The sequence below is a fragment of the Brugia malayi genome (genome assembly GCF_000002995.4).
Source record: "Brugia malayi strain FR3 genome assembly, contig: Bm_v4_Chr2_contig_001, whole genome shotgun sequence".
Taxonomy (NCBI): domain Eukaryota; kingdom Metazoa; phylum Nematoda; class Chromadorea; order Rhabditida; family Onchocercidae; genus Brugia; species Brugia malayi.
Genome location: NW_025062476.1, coordinates 6,559,049 through 6,577,762, shown reverse-complemented (window position 1 = coordinate 6,577,762; position 18,714 = coordinate 6,559,049). Strand labels below are relative to the sequence as shown.

Here is an 18,714-nt window from a genome sequence, read left to right as displayed (position 1 = left end):
ATTTTGACTGAGAGGAAGTACCATGAAAATCGTGAAACACAGTGACACGTGCTAAGAAGGATGATAATCTGAACAACAAGCAAATAACGAGAAGTTAAAAAGTATGATCGAAACACATCGACAAGTTTTCTTTTTTTCGAGAATTAATCTGAAATAATAACGGAACAGTCTATTTATCATAATCAGTGCTTATGACAGTCGGAGACTGTTACTGAAAGCACAAGCCATTTCAGTTAAGTAGTGAAAAAACGTATGAGGAATAAATATTGTGCGCGGCTAAAAAAATATAACCAATTTTACCTATTTTCTTGTCAGTTCCTTTTTACTCGAAACTGTTTTTTAACCTTAAGCAAAGAACAGCAAGATAAAAGTAAATCGGTTTATTTTAATTAAAACTTCAATTTCGATAAAAACGATGAATGGAATATTTGGTAAAGCAGAACGAACGAATGCTGAAACGAATTAATTATAGGGATAATATGAATGCGAAATTATTACAGAAATTTAAATGAATATTAAGTGATGATCATTTCTAATACGCGCATAAACAATGTTGAAAAAATGACAGCAAAATTTTGACCTAATTTCATAGTTTCAATCAAAGATTGCGAAAAACTGAAAAACATGTAATATATATGAAATTTTGCTTCTGTTATCCCATTAACGAGTATCTCTGTCTTTCAGAATTTTCATCTAAAAATTTAAAAGTAAGTTAGAAATGCTAAATAATAAAATGAGACCTACAACAGAACCAAATTAGGCAGAAAAAACAACCTAAACTTCCATTAGAAAACATTAAAAATTGGAACAAAATTTTAATCTTAGAGTTCTAAAAGTGTTTTTCATTTCAGGTCATTCCTACATTTAGTAGTTTAGGAGTCAGGAGTCAGTGTCAGTAGTTTAGTAGAAGTCAGTAGTTTAGGAGTCAGAAGTCTGTGTCAGGAGTCAGTTTAGGAGTCAGAGATAGTATTTGCATAGTTCCATCAATTTTCAAATTTCATCTTTTGCTTCAATTTAATAAATATGGACAAGAAACAGGAAGAATTTCGTTATTCCCAAAAAACTACCATACTGTTAGACTTCATCTATTCGTATTCCAACTCAACCAAATTTTGTCGCAGTTCATCTATCATATTCTGTCCGTAATTGCTTACGCACTTATTCCGAGTCCAATGATCTTTGCAAAATGCTTTTTTGCAACCTGTAATAAGAAATTTTTGATTTTCATTTTTTGAATTTGACAAAGTTCTGTAATTTAATTTGTTACTATATAGACTTTTGACAATGCTTTCCTGTAAAAAAAATTCAAAAAAAGTCTTGTTTTTCAAGAAAAGAAAAAAAAAATTGAGGTTTAAAAAGATATGAAAAAGCGATAAATTACAGCAGAATTATTGACCACACTGTGCATATTATTGCTAAATCTCTTATTTTAACTACTATTTGATGAAAAAAATAAATAAAAGTATTTGAGGATATCACATTCAGAAAGAAGAAAGTAACTAATTTTTAGATAAAATCTGCATGAATCATCAATTGCTTATCAAAGCTAATAATGTTGATCAAGATTGAACTAAATGATAAGTGATTAAATTTCCCGAAAGAATGTGATAAGTGACTGTGAATGAATCATTAGCTGTATAAGTAATAAATGAGTAAATTTAACGCTAAACAGGGAGCAAATTAATTACAGTTGATTATAATGATTATCTCTGATTGTTTTCAGTATTTTTTAAACGATTATTACTGAAAACAATTAGAAACAATTTGACCTTCACAGTATGCGGAATCAGTGATTTTCTTGCACATCTCACAAGCCATCCGTCTGTACAGCGTTACCGATCGGTTCATCTTGAATAGATGACCATTCATCGATTCAATCTCTTTGAGTTGAGTCATATTTAGATTTGTTGTTACTATTGAACCATGTAACTGCAAAAATAATGAATCGAATTTCCCGAAAGATTTTTTGAAAAATCAAATATTTGTCATTCAAACTGCAATGTTTTGCTAATAAAGTGAGGGAGCCTTAAATGGTCTGATATTTTACAGTACGCAGTAAAAGCAGTGGTTAATAATGAAACATTGTTGAAATCACTCATATAATTGAAATATATGCCAAAGAATTAATCATTTAATGATTGAATTTAAGCTTGCGTTAACTACATTATTTTATTGAAAATGAAAGAATGATCAACCTGAGGTGGTAGTAATCTGCTTAACTTTAAACGCACTAAATCATTTTTAGTTTCAGAAGCGATCCGATTGATAAGCTTGATCATTACTTCCCTACGCAGATGATATTCATTACTTACAACCAATAATGTTACCACTTGATCTGCTTTCAATGCACTGAAAATACTTTTGTTTTTCATTTTCACCAAATTACTAACAGAATAGGTGCAATTAACTTTATTGCCACATACAACTTAATTATTTTAGCATAGTCTTTGCTTATAATAGCATTTCTTGTAATAATTTACGTTGTTATCAATAGCAATAGAAGATAAATTTTCTCAGTGTAACTACTGCGTAATAGCAAAATAAATGAAACTTCAAAAAATGATATCAAAATTTCAAAGTAAAATCTTCGGTATCGTTTGTTATTTTTGATCGAATGCAACCGAATGAACGAGTGATATGGATTAGTTTGCTATTTTCCTATTTAAATTGGATTTCTTATTCATTTGTGCTTAGCTTTTGTTGAGAATTAACAGTAACAGTTTTAAAAAAGTTCAAAATATTCAGTTACTTTTCATCTTCAAAAAATTAATAAACTGAAATAAATAAAAAAGAATGATTTGCAGATGGCCAGCTAATGATAATTTATTACTGTTTGTTTGATTTCATAAATAATAGATTGACTAGAAATTTTATTCAGAAAGAAGTATGAATTTAATTCAAATTTTGATTTGATGTCAATAAATGACAAATTATAATATTTTAGCTCCAGTTAATTTAGCTTTTTCATTTTGTCACTTAAAAAAATATCATTGGAGAGATTCTTTTTAGTATTAAAATATCACTTTTTAAACATCTGCTATACTTACTTTTGATATTTCGAACTCTTCCTAAATTTTTTACTTTGATTATTACAAATATCTTCTTTGTACCAATAATTTGCTAGAATTAACATTAGTATTACAATATACTGCTCAATAAACTGATAAATCAAAGTTTAACTTTTACTTTTGTTTTCTTCCATTCTCAATGATCAGACAGTTATTAGGTATATTAATTCTAGTTGTTCGGTAGATCTTACTATCAGAATTACACCGTGTCCATTACTAAATAAAGTTTAACTATTGAAACTTACTCCAAATTACACCTATTGGAAATGAATTCTTCGCAAGCTTCGATCAGCGAATTCACTTGATACTTTCTCGATAAGCGAAGAACCGTTGCAAAATTGTTTTCTGAAATATTATACGACGCAAAAATTGCCTTAAATGTAAACTTCATGTATTATTGTATTGCCAACTTTTCTTTGATTTTTAATGTTTTAATCTCATTAATCCGTATTTTTTTTTTAGTGGAAAGATTAAATGCCTGAAGATGACCCATGTGCTGGTGACATGTTAGTGACACACTAAAAAAGCAAAAATCAGATTGCTGGAACGAGTACTGTCGTTGACTGCAGAAAATGACAGCTGCTATCACTGCCAGAGTGCTTTTAGTACGCGGAAATAGAAGAGATATGCGAGAAATTAGTATCTGTACAGTTTGATTTTCTTGAAGAATATTAGAGCTTTGGCTTCAGAGAAGAATTTCAAGTTAATGATAAACGTTCGTTAAGGATATTAGTACAAAAATTGAGTTGAATGAAAAAGCACAATTAAAAATATAAATTGAAATAAAAGAAAAAAAAAAAAAACGAATTTAACTTTGTAAAGATATTCCTATTAGATGCTGATTGAAAATTCTGCTTCAGAAGAGGAAATTTGAACCTTATTCTTTCATCTTAAGATTTTACTGTTTCATTTTAGTAAATTTCTTTTGAGATTTCTCAATCAGTAATTTATTCACAAGCATTTCAAAATGATGAAAGAATTTCAAACTCTAGCAGAAAATAACTGAGAAAACTAACCATCTATAAGATCAGCATCGCTGCAACAATTTAAAAATGTGGCAATATCTCCACTGCTTTCGTCAACAATTTCCCGTAAAGGTTGATCATCGCTATCACTTGTACTAGATGAGTTACTTGCCGGACAGACCATAATTCCGGCAAATATAGGAGAGAGTTTGGCAATAATTGTCGATTCGATAATAAACAAACGATCTTTGACAAGTAACCGAAAGGGTCTTTCGATATTAGAAGTGGAGGTTTGCGCCTGCTGTGGAGGAGAATCCATTGTCACCCCTGCTAATGAGATCATAACTGAAATAACATAAGTTGTTCAGTAGAGTGATGGTATGCATGAGAAAACCGAAAGATTTACTCAAAAAGACGAAAACATCAAGTCGGCTAAGTTTCACTCCGAACTGTCATGTCATATTAAGACTTTTGACCTGTTCAACTGCTGAATCATTCAATTTATTTCACTACTTTATTCATTTATTTACTCAATCAACCGTACAAACTCACCACAATACACGTACTCTACTAATTAAAAATCTCAATTTACCCACTTGATGTTTTTATTTAACTTTATCCAACTAGTAACCTAGGTGATTGTTATTTTTATGCAACCACTTCACCCTTCAACTAATATCAATCCATCTATGGGAAACTTTTCTTTCCGATTCCAACAAACATTCTTGATGATGAGAATACAAGAGCATCATTAATTATAAATTTGTATAATTTGAATTAATAATAATTATGACTACTACTTTTGTTCGGAATCAACTATTGAAATAATTTGGAATTGATAAGATATATCTAAGTAGTATTAAAATAAAGGTTTGAACAATAAAGAAAAATATCTCGATACGAGAAGTTAGAAAGAAACAAAAATGGTTTTAAATTATCACATATTGATTATTTCCAGTAATTATCACCTTTAAAGTAATGTTTCATTTATGACTACTAGGAGAAAGAGAAAACTGTTGAAAGTGACTTTGAAAAGGTAGCAATAACAAAATGTTGTAACTAAAATCACTTTTGAGGTAAACAAGATAAGGCATCAGAGTACTGTTGCTCATCACCTATAGCGATGAGAATTCTTGTTGAGAGGGAAGATCATTGCAAACATATCAATGAAATCGTCAAGCAGAGCGAACAACAACAAATTGTAATTCTGGCCCTTTAGCTTCAGCTTGGCTGCAAGCAAGTTGAAAAGAATGGAGAGTAGTAAACAAGAGAAATTTGTTCTTTTTTTTGAAAAACAAAGAATTTATATATCAGATGGCAATATTTTTGTGTGTATCAGTTTGCTTCAGAATGCATAAATTCATTTCAATTTGGTTATCTGACTTTCTCTTCCTCTTCAATAAATGTATCTTAAGCTTTATCTTGCTTATCTCTTGAAAATTTTGTTGAAGAACATCTTAAAGCTAGTTGACCAGGAGAAAAGTGTAAATGAATAAATGAAATCCAAATTCAGTTTCAGCGGAAATTTCTGAATTTTTGCAGACATAATTACATTGATTTTTGAACAAGTGAACTTGAAAAGGAAAAAAACTTCGTTTGTAACCAATCACAACTAGCAAAGAAAATTCAATTTCGTTCTTCACTTAAAATTATATTTCTGTTTGAAGCTAACTCTGATTGCTTTTGATAATTTTGTAATTTTTGAAAATACTTCAAAAACCTTTTTATTGATCTTTTTCAAGCATTTGAATAATTTTATTTCTACAGCCAAATAAAGCATTTGCAAAATGGTAAATCTCACTAAATGTGACAATCGATTGGCTTGAAGAAACTTACATGCAACAACAACTAAATACACATTATCAGTTAAATCTATGGAAGTTGCTAAGAAACAGACAAATGCAATAATAATCATTCATCAACGTTAGAACTGTGTAAAAAAGTTACTTCATATTAATGTTTAGTTAAACAAATCTAATTTTATTTTCTGCTACTTGATAAAAGCATTTCCGTCTTAATATTTCAGATTTCAATCTTAATTACAAAAGTACTTTTTGTATACTAGAAAAAAGTTAATTTATATTATACAATGAAGACCATGAAGATCATAAATTCTAAATCATTAAATAAGTTCAATTACAATTGAGACAAGCAGCATAATTATAAATAGTTGATTTAGTTTATCACTGATCATATTCGTCATCCATGAAAAAAGTACTGTTTGCTGGACAGATACAATTCAAATCGAAGAGTAACTGGAATAAGTTTGACCTTTTGAGGTTATCGTTTTTTTTTTTTTAAGCAGAACTAGAAGTTCTCAAATTACTAAAATATGAATAAAGAACTTCTTAGTAACGAAGTGGCAAATTTTAATGAAGGGAATGATAAGAGATATCATACAATGGTATCAAAAAATGAATCCAGTAAAAAATCAATTCATATTAGACCATGAAGATCATAAATAAAAAATATGAAAAATTATTTCAAATAACTTCGGAAATGGGAACATATCTTAAATTTTTTTTTCTTTTCAATACAATGTGATTAAAAGAAGGAACTCCCAAGGGTAAGCTTCATTCTTGCATTTCCAATATGTAAAGTATGTTTAGCGTTTCCCACACTCAAATTATTGCTATTCCCATAGGCAAAATTTCATCGGTTAGTGATTAAAATTTTAATGAAACTACTGAAATACTGACATACTTAAAATCTCACACATAATCATTCACTTAATATTTGCATAATGTAAGCTATTGCTGGAAGTACTTCTAGCAGAGCAAATCGTGTTGGAATGCAATGCAATTGTTGCACTTGGAATTATGATGCGGCAGTGTCCAACTAAAGTCTCTTTTCAATCAATCTAAGCAAGGAATAAGATAAAAGCACCAAAGAAGAGCTGTTTGTCCTCTCTAGCATCTTATCTCCGTTCGGAAATTGCTAATATTATTGGAAATTTGTTGAACAGAGCTGCTGTATTCATAACAAAAAGAAAAAAAAAATTGGTTACTCTGGAGAACAATATTGCATCAAAAATATAAGGGCCTAAAGATAAGGCACCTTTACTTACGACTAGGCTTTTGCTAACACTGCTTGAAATTAATTTTCTATAATTAATTTTAGCCATCTAGCTCAATGTAATTAAATTTACTCCGCTTTTGAGCTTTTATGCAGTTTTCAGAAAATTAATTACTCACCCTATCATACAACTGAGGCAATAGGATGTTAAAATGTTTGAAATCTCATTTTTCTCCAAACAAATGAACTTGTCATTTCCTATATTAACTACTCAGATTTTTTCACCTTTTTTTTCTACTAATGGTTCTCGTTAATTATTTTACTCATATAAATGGATGATGACAGATTCTGAAACAATGATACTACCATGAGTGATAAAAATGAAGAAGAATTCTACCTGGAATATAATTTCTTTATTAGTTAACAATCTTTGCAAATGTAACATTGTAAATTGAACGGACAAGCAAATAAAAGCGAATTTCTAGTATAATTCCAACTTTGGAAAGAAGTTTCAACGAGTGATAGAAACAATTGTTATGGTTGTAAAGAAGTGAAATAAACTAAAGCTAACTCTTGACAAGTAAGTCAACACTTTGATGCTTTCCTCATCGGGAAATAATCACAGATTCCACCATAATCCTCGCAGTTACTCTTCGAATGATCGAAGACTTTGCGGGCTAAATTCTTCAACAGAAGAAAAGTAGTATTACTTCCGTTAGGACAGCTTGCTGGTAAGTATTCAAGCATCTTTTAACTATCGCATTATTTAGTCAATCAGTAGTTGAAAATTGGACATTTTCAATTTGGAAAATTTAATAAATATTTTTTTAACAGATAGACGAGTTAAATTTAAAATTGGATATTTTTATTAAGTTAAAATTTTTTGCATGTATAAATTCTTGCTAATTCAAAATATCGCAATAAAATACCATTGAAAAGTTTTTTAATATTCAAATAACTTTGCTTACTTACCATTATAATTGCTAATATTACTTGTTAAGTAAACTCGTACAAATTGAATCATGTAGAAAATGAAAGGGAATCAAGTTAAGTAAATAAAATATCAATTTTAGAAATAAAAAAAATTCAAATTTTCCTTGAATTATTAATTGATAAATAAAACCAATCAGTCTATAGTGAAAAAAATTTTTTTTGAGTGGAAAAAATTTCGTGATGGCCATGGTATAGAAAGGAGTTATTAAATTTTTAAATCGTTTCAATAAATCTCCGGTAATCATCTTTTCTCTAAACTGCGTTTTTCAAACAATCTTTTATTGACATTTTCTGAACACTACCATCATTCTTTCGAACACAGCTAAGTGCATCATAAGTTTTGACATTTTCCATTATTGCTAAGATAGTTTAGCAGAGATTAGATAAAATTTCATTCCATTTAAGGTACTCTTTCTAAGGAAGCCAATTTAAGACTTCCAGCAAATTTCAGATTGCTTCGAAGACTGAAATATGAATATCAAATTTAAGCCTGAAATTGTCTTTCATATATCAAATCCTATTCGCCTTCAAAAAATAACTAACGGTTCGCTTTCATTTTCCAGTGGCATCTTGAAAATGTTAAGTCTGGTGCCGATATTGAAATAAGAACAGCATAAACAAATTTAATTTCAGCTCAGATTGATGCATAGCTCTGATTTGAAGGATCGCCTAATCAATCAGTTTTGCAACTGTATGATAAAAAAAACAATTAATGTGATAAATCAACCAAATTCATTGATAAATATGCACATTGGTAGTTGTCGCGAAACGCACTAACTGAATTTTGAAGAATAAGCAAACAATAGAATCTTGAAACACGTGAAATGCACATTTTCGATAGCAATGTTTGAACTTGTGGCACACTTAATGATAGCTTCTAGTCGCATTTTGTAATTATTACATTCGTGAGTTGCTCATATTACAAGGAAATAAATTTTTTTAGTGTCTTACATTGAGATGCCAAGAGATTAAGACTAAATGCATTCAGAATTTCATGTGTAGATGTCGTATAAGTTTAAATTTCGCTTGTCAGTGATGCTATCGTTTCACAATGCTAGAAATTTTTCTTTATTGTTATTATTATTCATTAAATAGCTAGATGGCGGTCAAAAAAGGTCGTTTTGAGGATCTCTTAGCTATCTTACTCTGGTAATCACTTTGAATTTTAGATATAAGCGTACAAAATCATTCGAAATGGTTCCTTGGATTGTTGGATTGTCAAGCCATTGTGCGGTATAATTTTTCACACAGTAAACATATTTTGCTTTAGATTCATTAATAAATGATTTATAAGCTAATTTATGATTGAACCATTCACTTCGTTGTCAGTGATTTCTCCAATGCAATGTTCCTTATTTTAGAAAACATAAGACACGTGAAATAAAGAATAATTACTGAAAACTTTACACAGAAGTAGCAAAGAAGATTTGCAAAATGTCGGAAAGGTAAATCTCAGATGAGGAAGAATAAATAGGATGAGATAACGCATTTCTACAATTTAAAAGCGTGGGGGCTGAGCCGGTGATCGAAACCGGGACCTCTCGCACCCAAAGCGAGAATCATACCACTAGACCACTCAGCCATGTGTTGACAAACATTCCATTTGATAAATGTCATGAATTTTGGTTTTGAAGTTTTATTGTCATTCGACGATAGACGCAAAATCGAAGTTTTTAAAATTTTATTGAAAATGATTAAATATTAGTAAATTATAATTTTGTCGATTAATTAACATTTGGATGTCAATTTGACATATCACATAAAGTTCATTTTCTGAGAGAAATAAAATCAAAAAATGCAATACTTTCTGTTGAATTTTAACGTTGAAGCTTTAGTATCACTTAGATGTTAATATTTTTATAAAATTTATTCTTTAAACCGCAAAAGTATTTGACTGATGTATTATCTTAGAATAAATGAAAATGATTAAATAATGCCAGTGAGTCATTAATTTATCATCCGATCGGCATTTCAATGTTAATATTCTTTAAATCTGCTGCTAGAATTATCAGAGAGGTATCATCTGGACGATTTAAGCCAAAAAAGTTTATCATATCATTCATTCCTGGTATAAGAATATATTGGAAGTAATCAAAACAATCAATGAATTATCTTATCATTTTGGTAGCATTTCGATATTAATAAAGTTCATTGTGCTGCAGAGGTGGTCTTAAGTACAAGATTTTAATTGTTATATTACGTAAAACTGAATTGGAAATGTTTAAAGAATATCAACAAGTTAATAATTACTTGCTTCCATTTCGATACTAATATACATACTTAAGAAATTAACGAACTCCTCTTTCCGATAACTGCCTGTTAATCTAATAAAAATGGGAGGAAAATCTCCTTGATAACATTTTCTCGAATGTTCTTTTTTCTCAGAAAAGGCATATATCCTGAGCAAAGGTATCAGCGATCTCCGTGGAAAAGTCAAAATAAAGACCCTGTATTTCAAAAAATGCGTAACGTGTGTTATTATAAGTATTACATTACCATCGTCAGAAAATTTTATTACCGCAATTATACTTTCCTCCAACTGAATCGAAAGCAAATGTATATTGTAGTTGAATTTCAAAGCAAAAAAACCTCTCAATGACTGTGAGCAACCAGCACTAAATAAACAAACAAACAAAGCAATATTCAAAGTGTACTTGAACTTGCAGCACTACAAAGACTAAATATTTCTGGATTCATTACACTGAATCAAATAACTGTTTTAAACCAAACTGATGAATCATTTATCCAACTTTGATTTTCCAACTGTAAACGATTTAATGTGCATTGTCTAGAACACTCCAGTCTGTCAACAAAGAATATGTGCATTTGCCTAGTATGTTCTAAATCATTCCAGAGAGCTATAAAGCAAGAGATTGCCGAAAAGTAGCGAACATGTTTTTATTGTAAAGGAAGATTCAATCAACGCTATGATTAGCCATCATAAGACCATCAAGCCAGAAAAATTAAACAAAAAAGGCATGAATAACGACGCACAGCACAAAAGGGTTTTACCTTTATCTCCCAATTATAACTAAATTCATGTGCATTCTAGAATACTGCAGTCTGTTAATATATACATTACTTAATATGCTGTAATATAACTCTCAATTTCATTATGACTTTTCAGTCTGACAATCAAAATCTTTGCTCAGTTGGTTTTATCGTAATAATCAGCATTATTCATCAAGAATAATTTTTACTATTACAAACCACTCCCAATAAAAGGTCACTTCTCACCTGGCTTCTTGCAAAAAACCAAGCTACCATCCAGACATATCAAATCTATCAAACGATAACCTCAACCAATTTTTATCGAACTTTCCCTATGGCTCAATTTTTCGATTCAAATATTCGATTTACATTGTAAAGTTTGATAGGTCAACTCAGGACAACCATTTATATACTATCAAATCCCTATTAGACCCCAATCAAATTTCCCCAGAAATTTCCTACAAGCGACAACAAAGAATAATCTAGGTCAATTCGTGATATTTTCTGACACCTGATAAATAGAAGTTAAAAAATCGAAGTACAGACTCATTCAATTTTCACAAATTTAGAACCGAGAAAACGAATAGCACCCTCCTGAAAATAAAGTAGTTTATCAAAAGTGACTTATTATTGATTATCTTCTTCAACTTTCCATACTTCTTCGAAACTAGACGTCAGTTTCGAACACATCAGCGCAGCGCTCAACGGAAAATTGCTTAATTTCACCTCTTCTTCGGTATAATCCACAGTGGTCTACAAATACCTCTCTGATTGTTAGATGTATTTTGGACTATTTTATGCAAAATGAATTTTTTTACTACGTTTCAATAACAACTTGCAATAATTTACAACAGTGAATAGTAGGAATGACGCTGACAATGCATTGACTTTCGTTTCAAATTTGCTAACCTTTCCCTTCGCAAACCCACCAATGACGACTGCAATGGGTTTATTACCAGCACTTTTGGCAAATTGTGTACAACTTATATATTCTGGAGCTTGATATGACGCCAGCACTTTCCGACAACCAGTCGGCAGATGAATGCTTACTGGATTTTTAATTACTTTCAGCAACTTCACTGAACTATCAGCTGCACGTATAAATAATTTATGTAGTAGCTGCACTAAAATCAAACAACGGTTAATCAGGGTTCATTTGAAAATTAATTGAAGACAAAACAGTAAATAAATATTTATTTGGGCACATTGAAGTACCAAACTGTGAACTACAATGCAATCTCATGCAACTTGTAATAATAGACATTTACTTGTAATAGTTGATAATATGGATTCGACTGGTTAGTAAAGAAAATATGCAAAATGAACCCATCAAACCACAGAATCGATCGAATGTCCTCGGGATACGAATTTGAGGGTTCACTTCGATTAATACGTTATTGACGGTGTGCACATAAATTTGCAATAAATTCGCTCGATTTAATGGACTATCAAGAAGCATCAGAAGGCACTACAAGATATAAAGTATTTACAAGTACTAATTAAGAAATGCAGCAACATGCCTTTGGTCAAAATTTGATTCACTCACTAATATTATAGCCCATAAACAAAAATTTTATAACGAGCACAACGAAAAGAAAAATCCATTGAACAACTGAAGTAGAAAACAAACGGAAGAGAAATTCATCTTTAAAATTAAGTGAAATATCTACTTGATGCAGAATATCTGGTCGAAAATCAGCGGGATCTCTTTTCTGATTTCGAATGAAGTTAGCATGCCTGTCACTAGACAAAATCACATAGTCTTTGCCTATCTGAAAAACGTGAATAGAATAAAAAATGTTAAAACAGGAAAACGATCTAATTCCAACAACTGTTGCATTGGCACTAATAAAGTGCTTCTTCCTGTTGAAAGATTTAAATCCCGTAAAATCAATAACAAATAAAAAGAACACAAACATAATACTATCTTGTATGGTGCGCAGCACTCATTCAAATTTGATTAGTAATTTATTTTACCAATTCCATTGAAAGGCAACAGCAAGGGATATCTGCAGCTGAAAATACATAACCTTCGCACTCTCCAAAGAACATTTCTCAATGATAACGATGAGCCGTTTCTTGTTATCGTGCTCAATTTCCTCATCATTCTTCTTGATACGTTTAGTTGCTGGTACTTCAGGCATTTATTGATTTCAACAAAAAGATCGCTTATTTCTTCTGTAAGTATAGATATTCATGGAAAGACTAGGTAGCAGCTTTATTAATAAGGAAGATGGGTTTATCATTCAGATTTCTAAACACAAGATAAGGTCGATAACCATCGACTTTAAATAAATATATCAATCTTTTTCCTTTATTCTTAATATTTACAAGTTTTACGAATTTTCTTCATTTAGACCTTTTCTATATGTCTAATTAAGACAAAGGAAGAATCCACGTACACTTTTTCAAGCAGTCTTTTCTTGCTTAGCTCTATCACAACTAAGAACACATTTGCAACATATTTTCCCATTTTAAAGAGAACCGATTCAAATTAAAAAAGAAGTTCTGGATGGAATGAGACCCAAAGTAACGAGTGAAAATCTCGAAGTGGATATCTCACAGAATGTCTACGTGTCATCTAACGCTTCGCACACTAATTCCCATTTGGGCTGAATGCTCTCGTACAGCAGAATTTCTAGGTTCCCATATAACACAGTTCTAACTACACGCACCTCACATAAGCGTATCACGTGCACGCCACTCGCAACAACAACTTCAAAAAGTGTTTGTGACTTACCTATAAAAAACAAGCCTCCTTAACAAAGTACCTGAGCTGCAACACAAACAATGCTTGAAGGTTTCCGCGCGAAATTCCGAATTGCTATTTTGAATGTGACAAGTAATAAAATACGATTTATCGGATGGGCTAAGTCAAGCTGCATGCAGTGAATACATAAGTTGCATGCACGCAAATAAAATGCCTCATTTCAAATGCATGTCATGCACTGAAGCATTCATCATGAAAACATGTTAGTAAGAGCTGCTATGCTTCGGTTAAATGGTATAACATCCTATTGCATTTAACGAGAGCGAGCGATCAGTGGACTGAATAAATAATAAGTAGTTAATGAGATGAGTTGGAACGAAATATTACGACATAAATAAAGTGACGTGCGACATAAGCGCCTTTTGATTTGCGAGTCTTCTTTCTTTACCATTCCACTATACTATACTGCAGGAATTGCAAAAATCAAGGACAGCTGACCAAATGGCATTGATAGTACTGTCAAGGAATGATTCATCCTGTGTTATACTTCAGCGTTGTTTCTATCCAAGTCTAGTACTCTTCACCACCTTCTTTCTGATCTATTCCACTGTTCTATCACTATATCCCTTCTATTATTCACTCATATTTTTCTAGAGGATTAGGAAGACTAAGTACTGTTGCATTGAATCGTGCAAATTGATGTTGGACATAATGCGCACCGCACGGAACATCAACAGTTCAACAGTTCAACGGCATCACCTGTGGGAATCATCTTCCTACGAATTGTATGTATCACTGGTTCACTTCATTAAAATCATTAGAGTTAACAATAAGCACCGTTCCTCTCGTATAGCTGCTCGTTGAACCCTTACGGAAGAGAGAGAGGGAGGTGCATTCACTTCCGTACTTGATGTTAGCCTTTTCTGACGAGAAGATGGTCTGGTCGACTCGTCCTCGTCCTCTCCTTCCTTTCATCTATGTGAGTTCGTGAGTGACCGTTCATGTCCCACTGTCACTGCTTGATCGATGATGGATGGACGGTATGCATTGTGAAAAAGATGCTGTTGCTTATTGGAAGTGACATGCATATCCAACCTGTCCCTCTTTTGTTCTATCTTTATCTGTTCAGATGGGAAATGAAAGGTCTCACGAAACTTTTGAAATACTTTCCGTTATTCCATGATATTCTGCAGGATCATCACATTACCTGATTGGCAGTATAAAGGCCGATATTTGTCCGACACATTTTTGATAAGAACAGAATCGATAATTTCAGATATTAAGGAAAAAGTAAAGTGAAACTGTTTGCATAAAAAAATTTGGTCACAAGATCGAGCGGAACAGGTGAGGAATAAAAAGGATGATATATTTCAGTTATTTACCGTTTAGCATAAGCATAAATTTTTATTTTAGAAATTCCTTATAAATGCTTTCGAGAGTCTATTGAACATTTTTAATGTACAGTTTCATACCATTTTTATAGCCCACTTCTATTTTTTTTAATTCTACAAACTCTTGGGTTCTCTATTTACCTGGTTAAATTTTTTTAAACAAAAGAAGTGATGGAGGATACCGTCATGACTTCGGAACGTCGTCGATTACTGGACAAACACTTGGATACATGGACACAAAGTCTGCAGTTGGATGACGTGATGGTTTTCCTTCTTTCCAACAGTGTATTCAATGAGCATATTGTTGATATCATCAAGGTTACTATGTATAACCTTATGTGATACATTTGAATCCTGAAGTCAGTAGTGAGAATTTTCCATAAAATGTTGAAATTTTTTTTGCTCTTGTAATCCTTTCACTATTTGTAGAGCGAGTCCACCGTCGCTATGCAGCGATATCAGTTCATACGGCAGTTGAAGATGCGCGGAAATACAGCTTTTTCTTTATTTTATCAGTCACTGTTAAAGACGAATCAAAGGTATGTCAGATTACACGTCTAAAAGCTAGGTTGGGTTGTAAATGTTTAGGAGAATTTTGAGACCACCGTTTAAATAAGAGAGTATGTCTTTAATTTCACTTTTTAATATTCAGTGCTGCAAATGTTGTGAGAAAAAAAAGAAATGATGCGTAACTAAACTTTAGATATTTGGCCCATTTGATGGAAAGTGGATTAAGCAGTGAAGACAAAAACAATGTTGGTCAAGAGATTGAATATAAGTAACAAGCTTTACATTTCTTTATCGGACTACTGAAACACTTTCTCAAAGTACAAAATAGATGTGTTGTCTTACAGACTTCAATCAATTCATCCGTTCTTTTTTTCTTTGAAAGCTTTTCTGCAGCCTGCTTTCATCTCTATTATACGTACCTGAAATGCATTTTTAATAGTTTTAAATTAATCACATCTAATGTTTTTTTAAAATTTTCTTCCATTGATTTTAAGGTCAACTTTGCATAATAACCCATCCACTGGTGAAAATTGCCAAAGTATTGCTTGTCATAGTCCAACACCAGCGGCGATTCAAAGGAACTGTTCGTACTATAGATCATATGAGTGTGTAAAAAGTAAGTTGATCTGAAAAGAGACTGTTAGGTTGCATCAAATTTAAAGCGAACATTTTCTTGGGGTTTTTCTTTGAAGATCTATTTTAATTATAGTGCGTGAGCCTGCTGGTATACTCCATGACTTGATGGTGGATTTCATTGACACTGCTGCGAACCTCTCTTCTTTTGATGCTAATTTGGTGAGTATTAGTAGCAAATTGTAAAAAAAGTTCCATAACTTTTAAGAATATGTTTATTAGGGACTTGTAAAGTAGTGCAATTTTTAGACTTGTAAAATAGTGCAGTCTTGATAAAGAACCGACGCTGTTTTACAGTACTGGACAAAACTTTTTTTGTATAATAGTTAGAGTACTGGAAACATTCAGGCAAACAAAATAGGAAGCAGTAAATATTTCGTTATATTAAGTTCTTCTGGTTCTTGCGTTGCAAAGTCTTTAATATCTTTAGGTGTATCCCAATTTCTCATCACCTCGTGGAGTGGCACTAATTATCAACAACCGTTATTTCCTTGATATGCCAGAAAGAATTGGTACCGATGTTGACGAAATTAATTTGAACAATCTTTTTCGGCAACTTAATTATGCAGTTTCGGTTTGCCGAAATTTGTGTGCAAAGGTGATTTTTCTCATTTATAAGAAGATTTTGGGAAATGAATTATTTGGAATGTCGACAAGTGTTTAACAAGTGTTGCAATGACCTGATGATGAATTATATATCCCGTTGTTTTCATTGCTTAAAGGAGATGCTTATTGCTATCCAAGATTTCTCCAAACGCCCGGAGCATAAACACTTGGATTCTTGTGTTGTTTGCGTGTTGACACATGGTGAACATGGTGAACTGTATGGGACGGATGATGTCGCTATATCGGTATTAGAGTTTGTCTCCTGTCTAAATGCACGGAATTGCCCTGCTCTAGCTCATAAACCAAAACTCTTTTTCCTGCAAGCCTGCAGAGGACGTAAGTTTCATTTCAAATTGTTGTAAGATTTGGTTGTTAAAGCAATATAAATAAATAAATTATATATATATATATGTACATAAATTGTTTGTAGAGCAGTACGATCGAGGATTTGGCACAGAGTTTGATGGACCAGATGGATATTTTGATCGTTGGTTTACTTGTACTACTTCTCAACCTAAGAGCAGTTTACCAATGGAACAGAAGACAAAGTAATGTTACTATTTGAAAAAAAAAAAAACCATAACCTTCTGTAAGTTCTAGTTAAATAATCGTCTTTAATTTTAGATCACCGATAGAAGCCGACATATTAGTATCTTATGCAACTACTCCAGGATATGTTTCGTGGCGCAATTCCATGAAAGGTAGCTGGTTCGTACAAAGCATATGTGAAGTGTTTGCTAAGTATGCAAAATCCACCGACATTTTGTCGATGCTAACATTGGTTAGTTTTTGAGATATTGATCTTCGATATTTAATTTCTATTTGCGGCGTACTATTGATATGTTTGCAGGTGAATAAACAGGTAGCTGATGCTTTCGAAAGTTCCAGCGGTTCTTTCAAACAGATCCCTGACCATTCCTCCAGACTGCGCAAAGCTTTCTACTTCTTCCCAGGAACCATTAAACCTTTTTAAATGTTTCTGTATATGTTAAAAATTTGCTGTAATGTTTGCCACTATTCTACGCTACTTATTCCGAATAATGTCATATTTTGACATTTTGGCATCTGATCTTTCTGATTAGCTTCCATATAGTTCATCATCATGGTTTCACTTGAACACAGCTATACTGATTGTACGGTTAAAACCCCAAGCATTATAACTTTTGAAATAAGGAATTTAGTGGAAATGAAGTACTGACGGATCGACGACTTCTGGAATTCTCTTCTTTACATTGCTTCACTTGTTTGAAGTGACTATGACAATAAATTCTTATAAAATCACTATTCATTAGTGTCTGCCGATGTCCAGTTTTTACTGCTTGTTTTTCCAGTATTCCTTCCTCGTTTCTAAAGTTTTGTGAGCTGAAAGCAGTAATATAACGTTCTAATTTGACTGGTTTGGCAGTATGAGTTGTATTCGAGTGTTGTACAATTTTCCTGTATTGAACTTTTACCTTTCAATATGGTTATCTTGTTGTTCTTGGACTTATTTATATTTTCGTTATTTGTTATTAGCACGAATAAGTCAAAGTAGTTTAATCTTAATTTTATTAACATGAAGAAGGAGAAGTAATTTGATTTTAGTTAAACTTCCATTACAAGTTCTCCATAACTTCGGTAATCTCACTTTCTTAATCTCAATTTTCTTGTTGTTCTCAATTATTCAATCATTCCAGTCTTCCTTCGGTGCTTCATCACTTCCAATAATTTAATCATATTTATAATATTTGTCAAGTTGCATAATCATTATCGTGTTGACGTGGCTTTCCACATTGCCTGATATCCATAAATAATAATTATTTACAAGAACAACGTTATGTTTTCGTGAACTG

At 31.8% G+C, this 18,714-nt stretch overlaps 3 protein-coding genes and 1 non-coding gene across 5 annotated transcripts; 1 reads left to right on the top strand and 3 right to left on the bottom strand.

Annotated features, from left to right (window-relative positions):
• Positions 1 to 1,085: 1,085 nt before the first annotated feature.
• Positions 1,086 to 4,376, bottom strand: Bm3979 (Uncharacterized protein; the record flags this gene model as incomplete). Its single annotated transcript, XM_043078672.1, has 5 exons — positions 1,086 to 1,201; positions 1,770 to 1,929; positions 2,196 to 2,349; positions 3,314 to 3,413; positions 4,085 to 4,376. The coding sequence occupies 5 exons, from the start codon at positions 4,374 to 4,376 to the stop codon at positions 1,086 to 1,088; spliced, it is 822 nt and encodes a 273-aa protein (XP_042934606.1).
• Positions 4,377 to 9,551: 5,175 nt separating this feature from the next.
• Positions 9,552 to 9,623, bottom strand: Bm14622. Its single transcript has one exon. It is a non-coding gene; the product is annotated as a tRNA-Pro (tRNA).
• A 2,036-nt stretch (positions 9,624 to 11,659) lies between these two features.
• Positions 11,660 to 13,176, bottom strand: Bm6449 (Uncharacterized protein; the record flags this gene model as incomplete). 2 transcript variants are annotated; one of them, XM_001899976.2, is made up of 5 exons in its annotated part: positions 11,660 to 11,785; positions 11,942 to 12,156; positions 12,359 to 12,500; positions 12,703 to 12,804; positions 13,063 to 13,176. In XM_001899976.2, 5 exons carry the CDS (start codon positions 13,174 to 13,176, stop codon positions 11,660 to 11,662), a joined length of 699 nt encoding a protein of 232 aa, XP_001900011.1. The 2 variants fall into 2 exon arrangements, with proteins under 2 accessions (XP_001900011.1, XP_042934605.1); XM_043078671.1 differs by lacking the exons at positions 12,703 to 12,804; positions 13,063 to 13,176 and having other exon boundaries at positions 12,359 to 12,491.
• Positions 13,177 to 15,319: 2,143 nt separating this feature from the next.
• Bma-csp-1 (Uncharacterized protein) lies at positions 15,320 to 17,855 on the top strand (the record flags this gene model as incomplete). The annotated part of the gene is made up of 10 exons (XM_001899975.2): positions 15,320 to 15,451; positions 15,563 to 15,672; positions 15,837 to 15,911; positions 16,138 to 16,259; positions 16,353 to 16,438; positions 16,707 to 16,874; positions 16,999 to 17,218; positions 17,313 to 17,430; positions 17,507 to 17,663; positions 17,733 to 17,855. 10 exons carry the CDS (start codon positions 15,320 to 15,322, stop codon positions 17,853 to 17,855), a joined length of 1,311 nt encoding a protein of 436 aa, XP_001900010.2.
• Between the last annotated feature and the right edge of the window lie 859 nt (positions 17,856 to 18,714).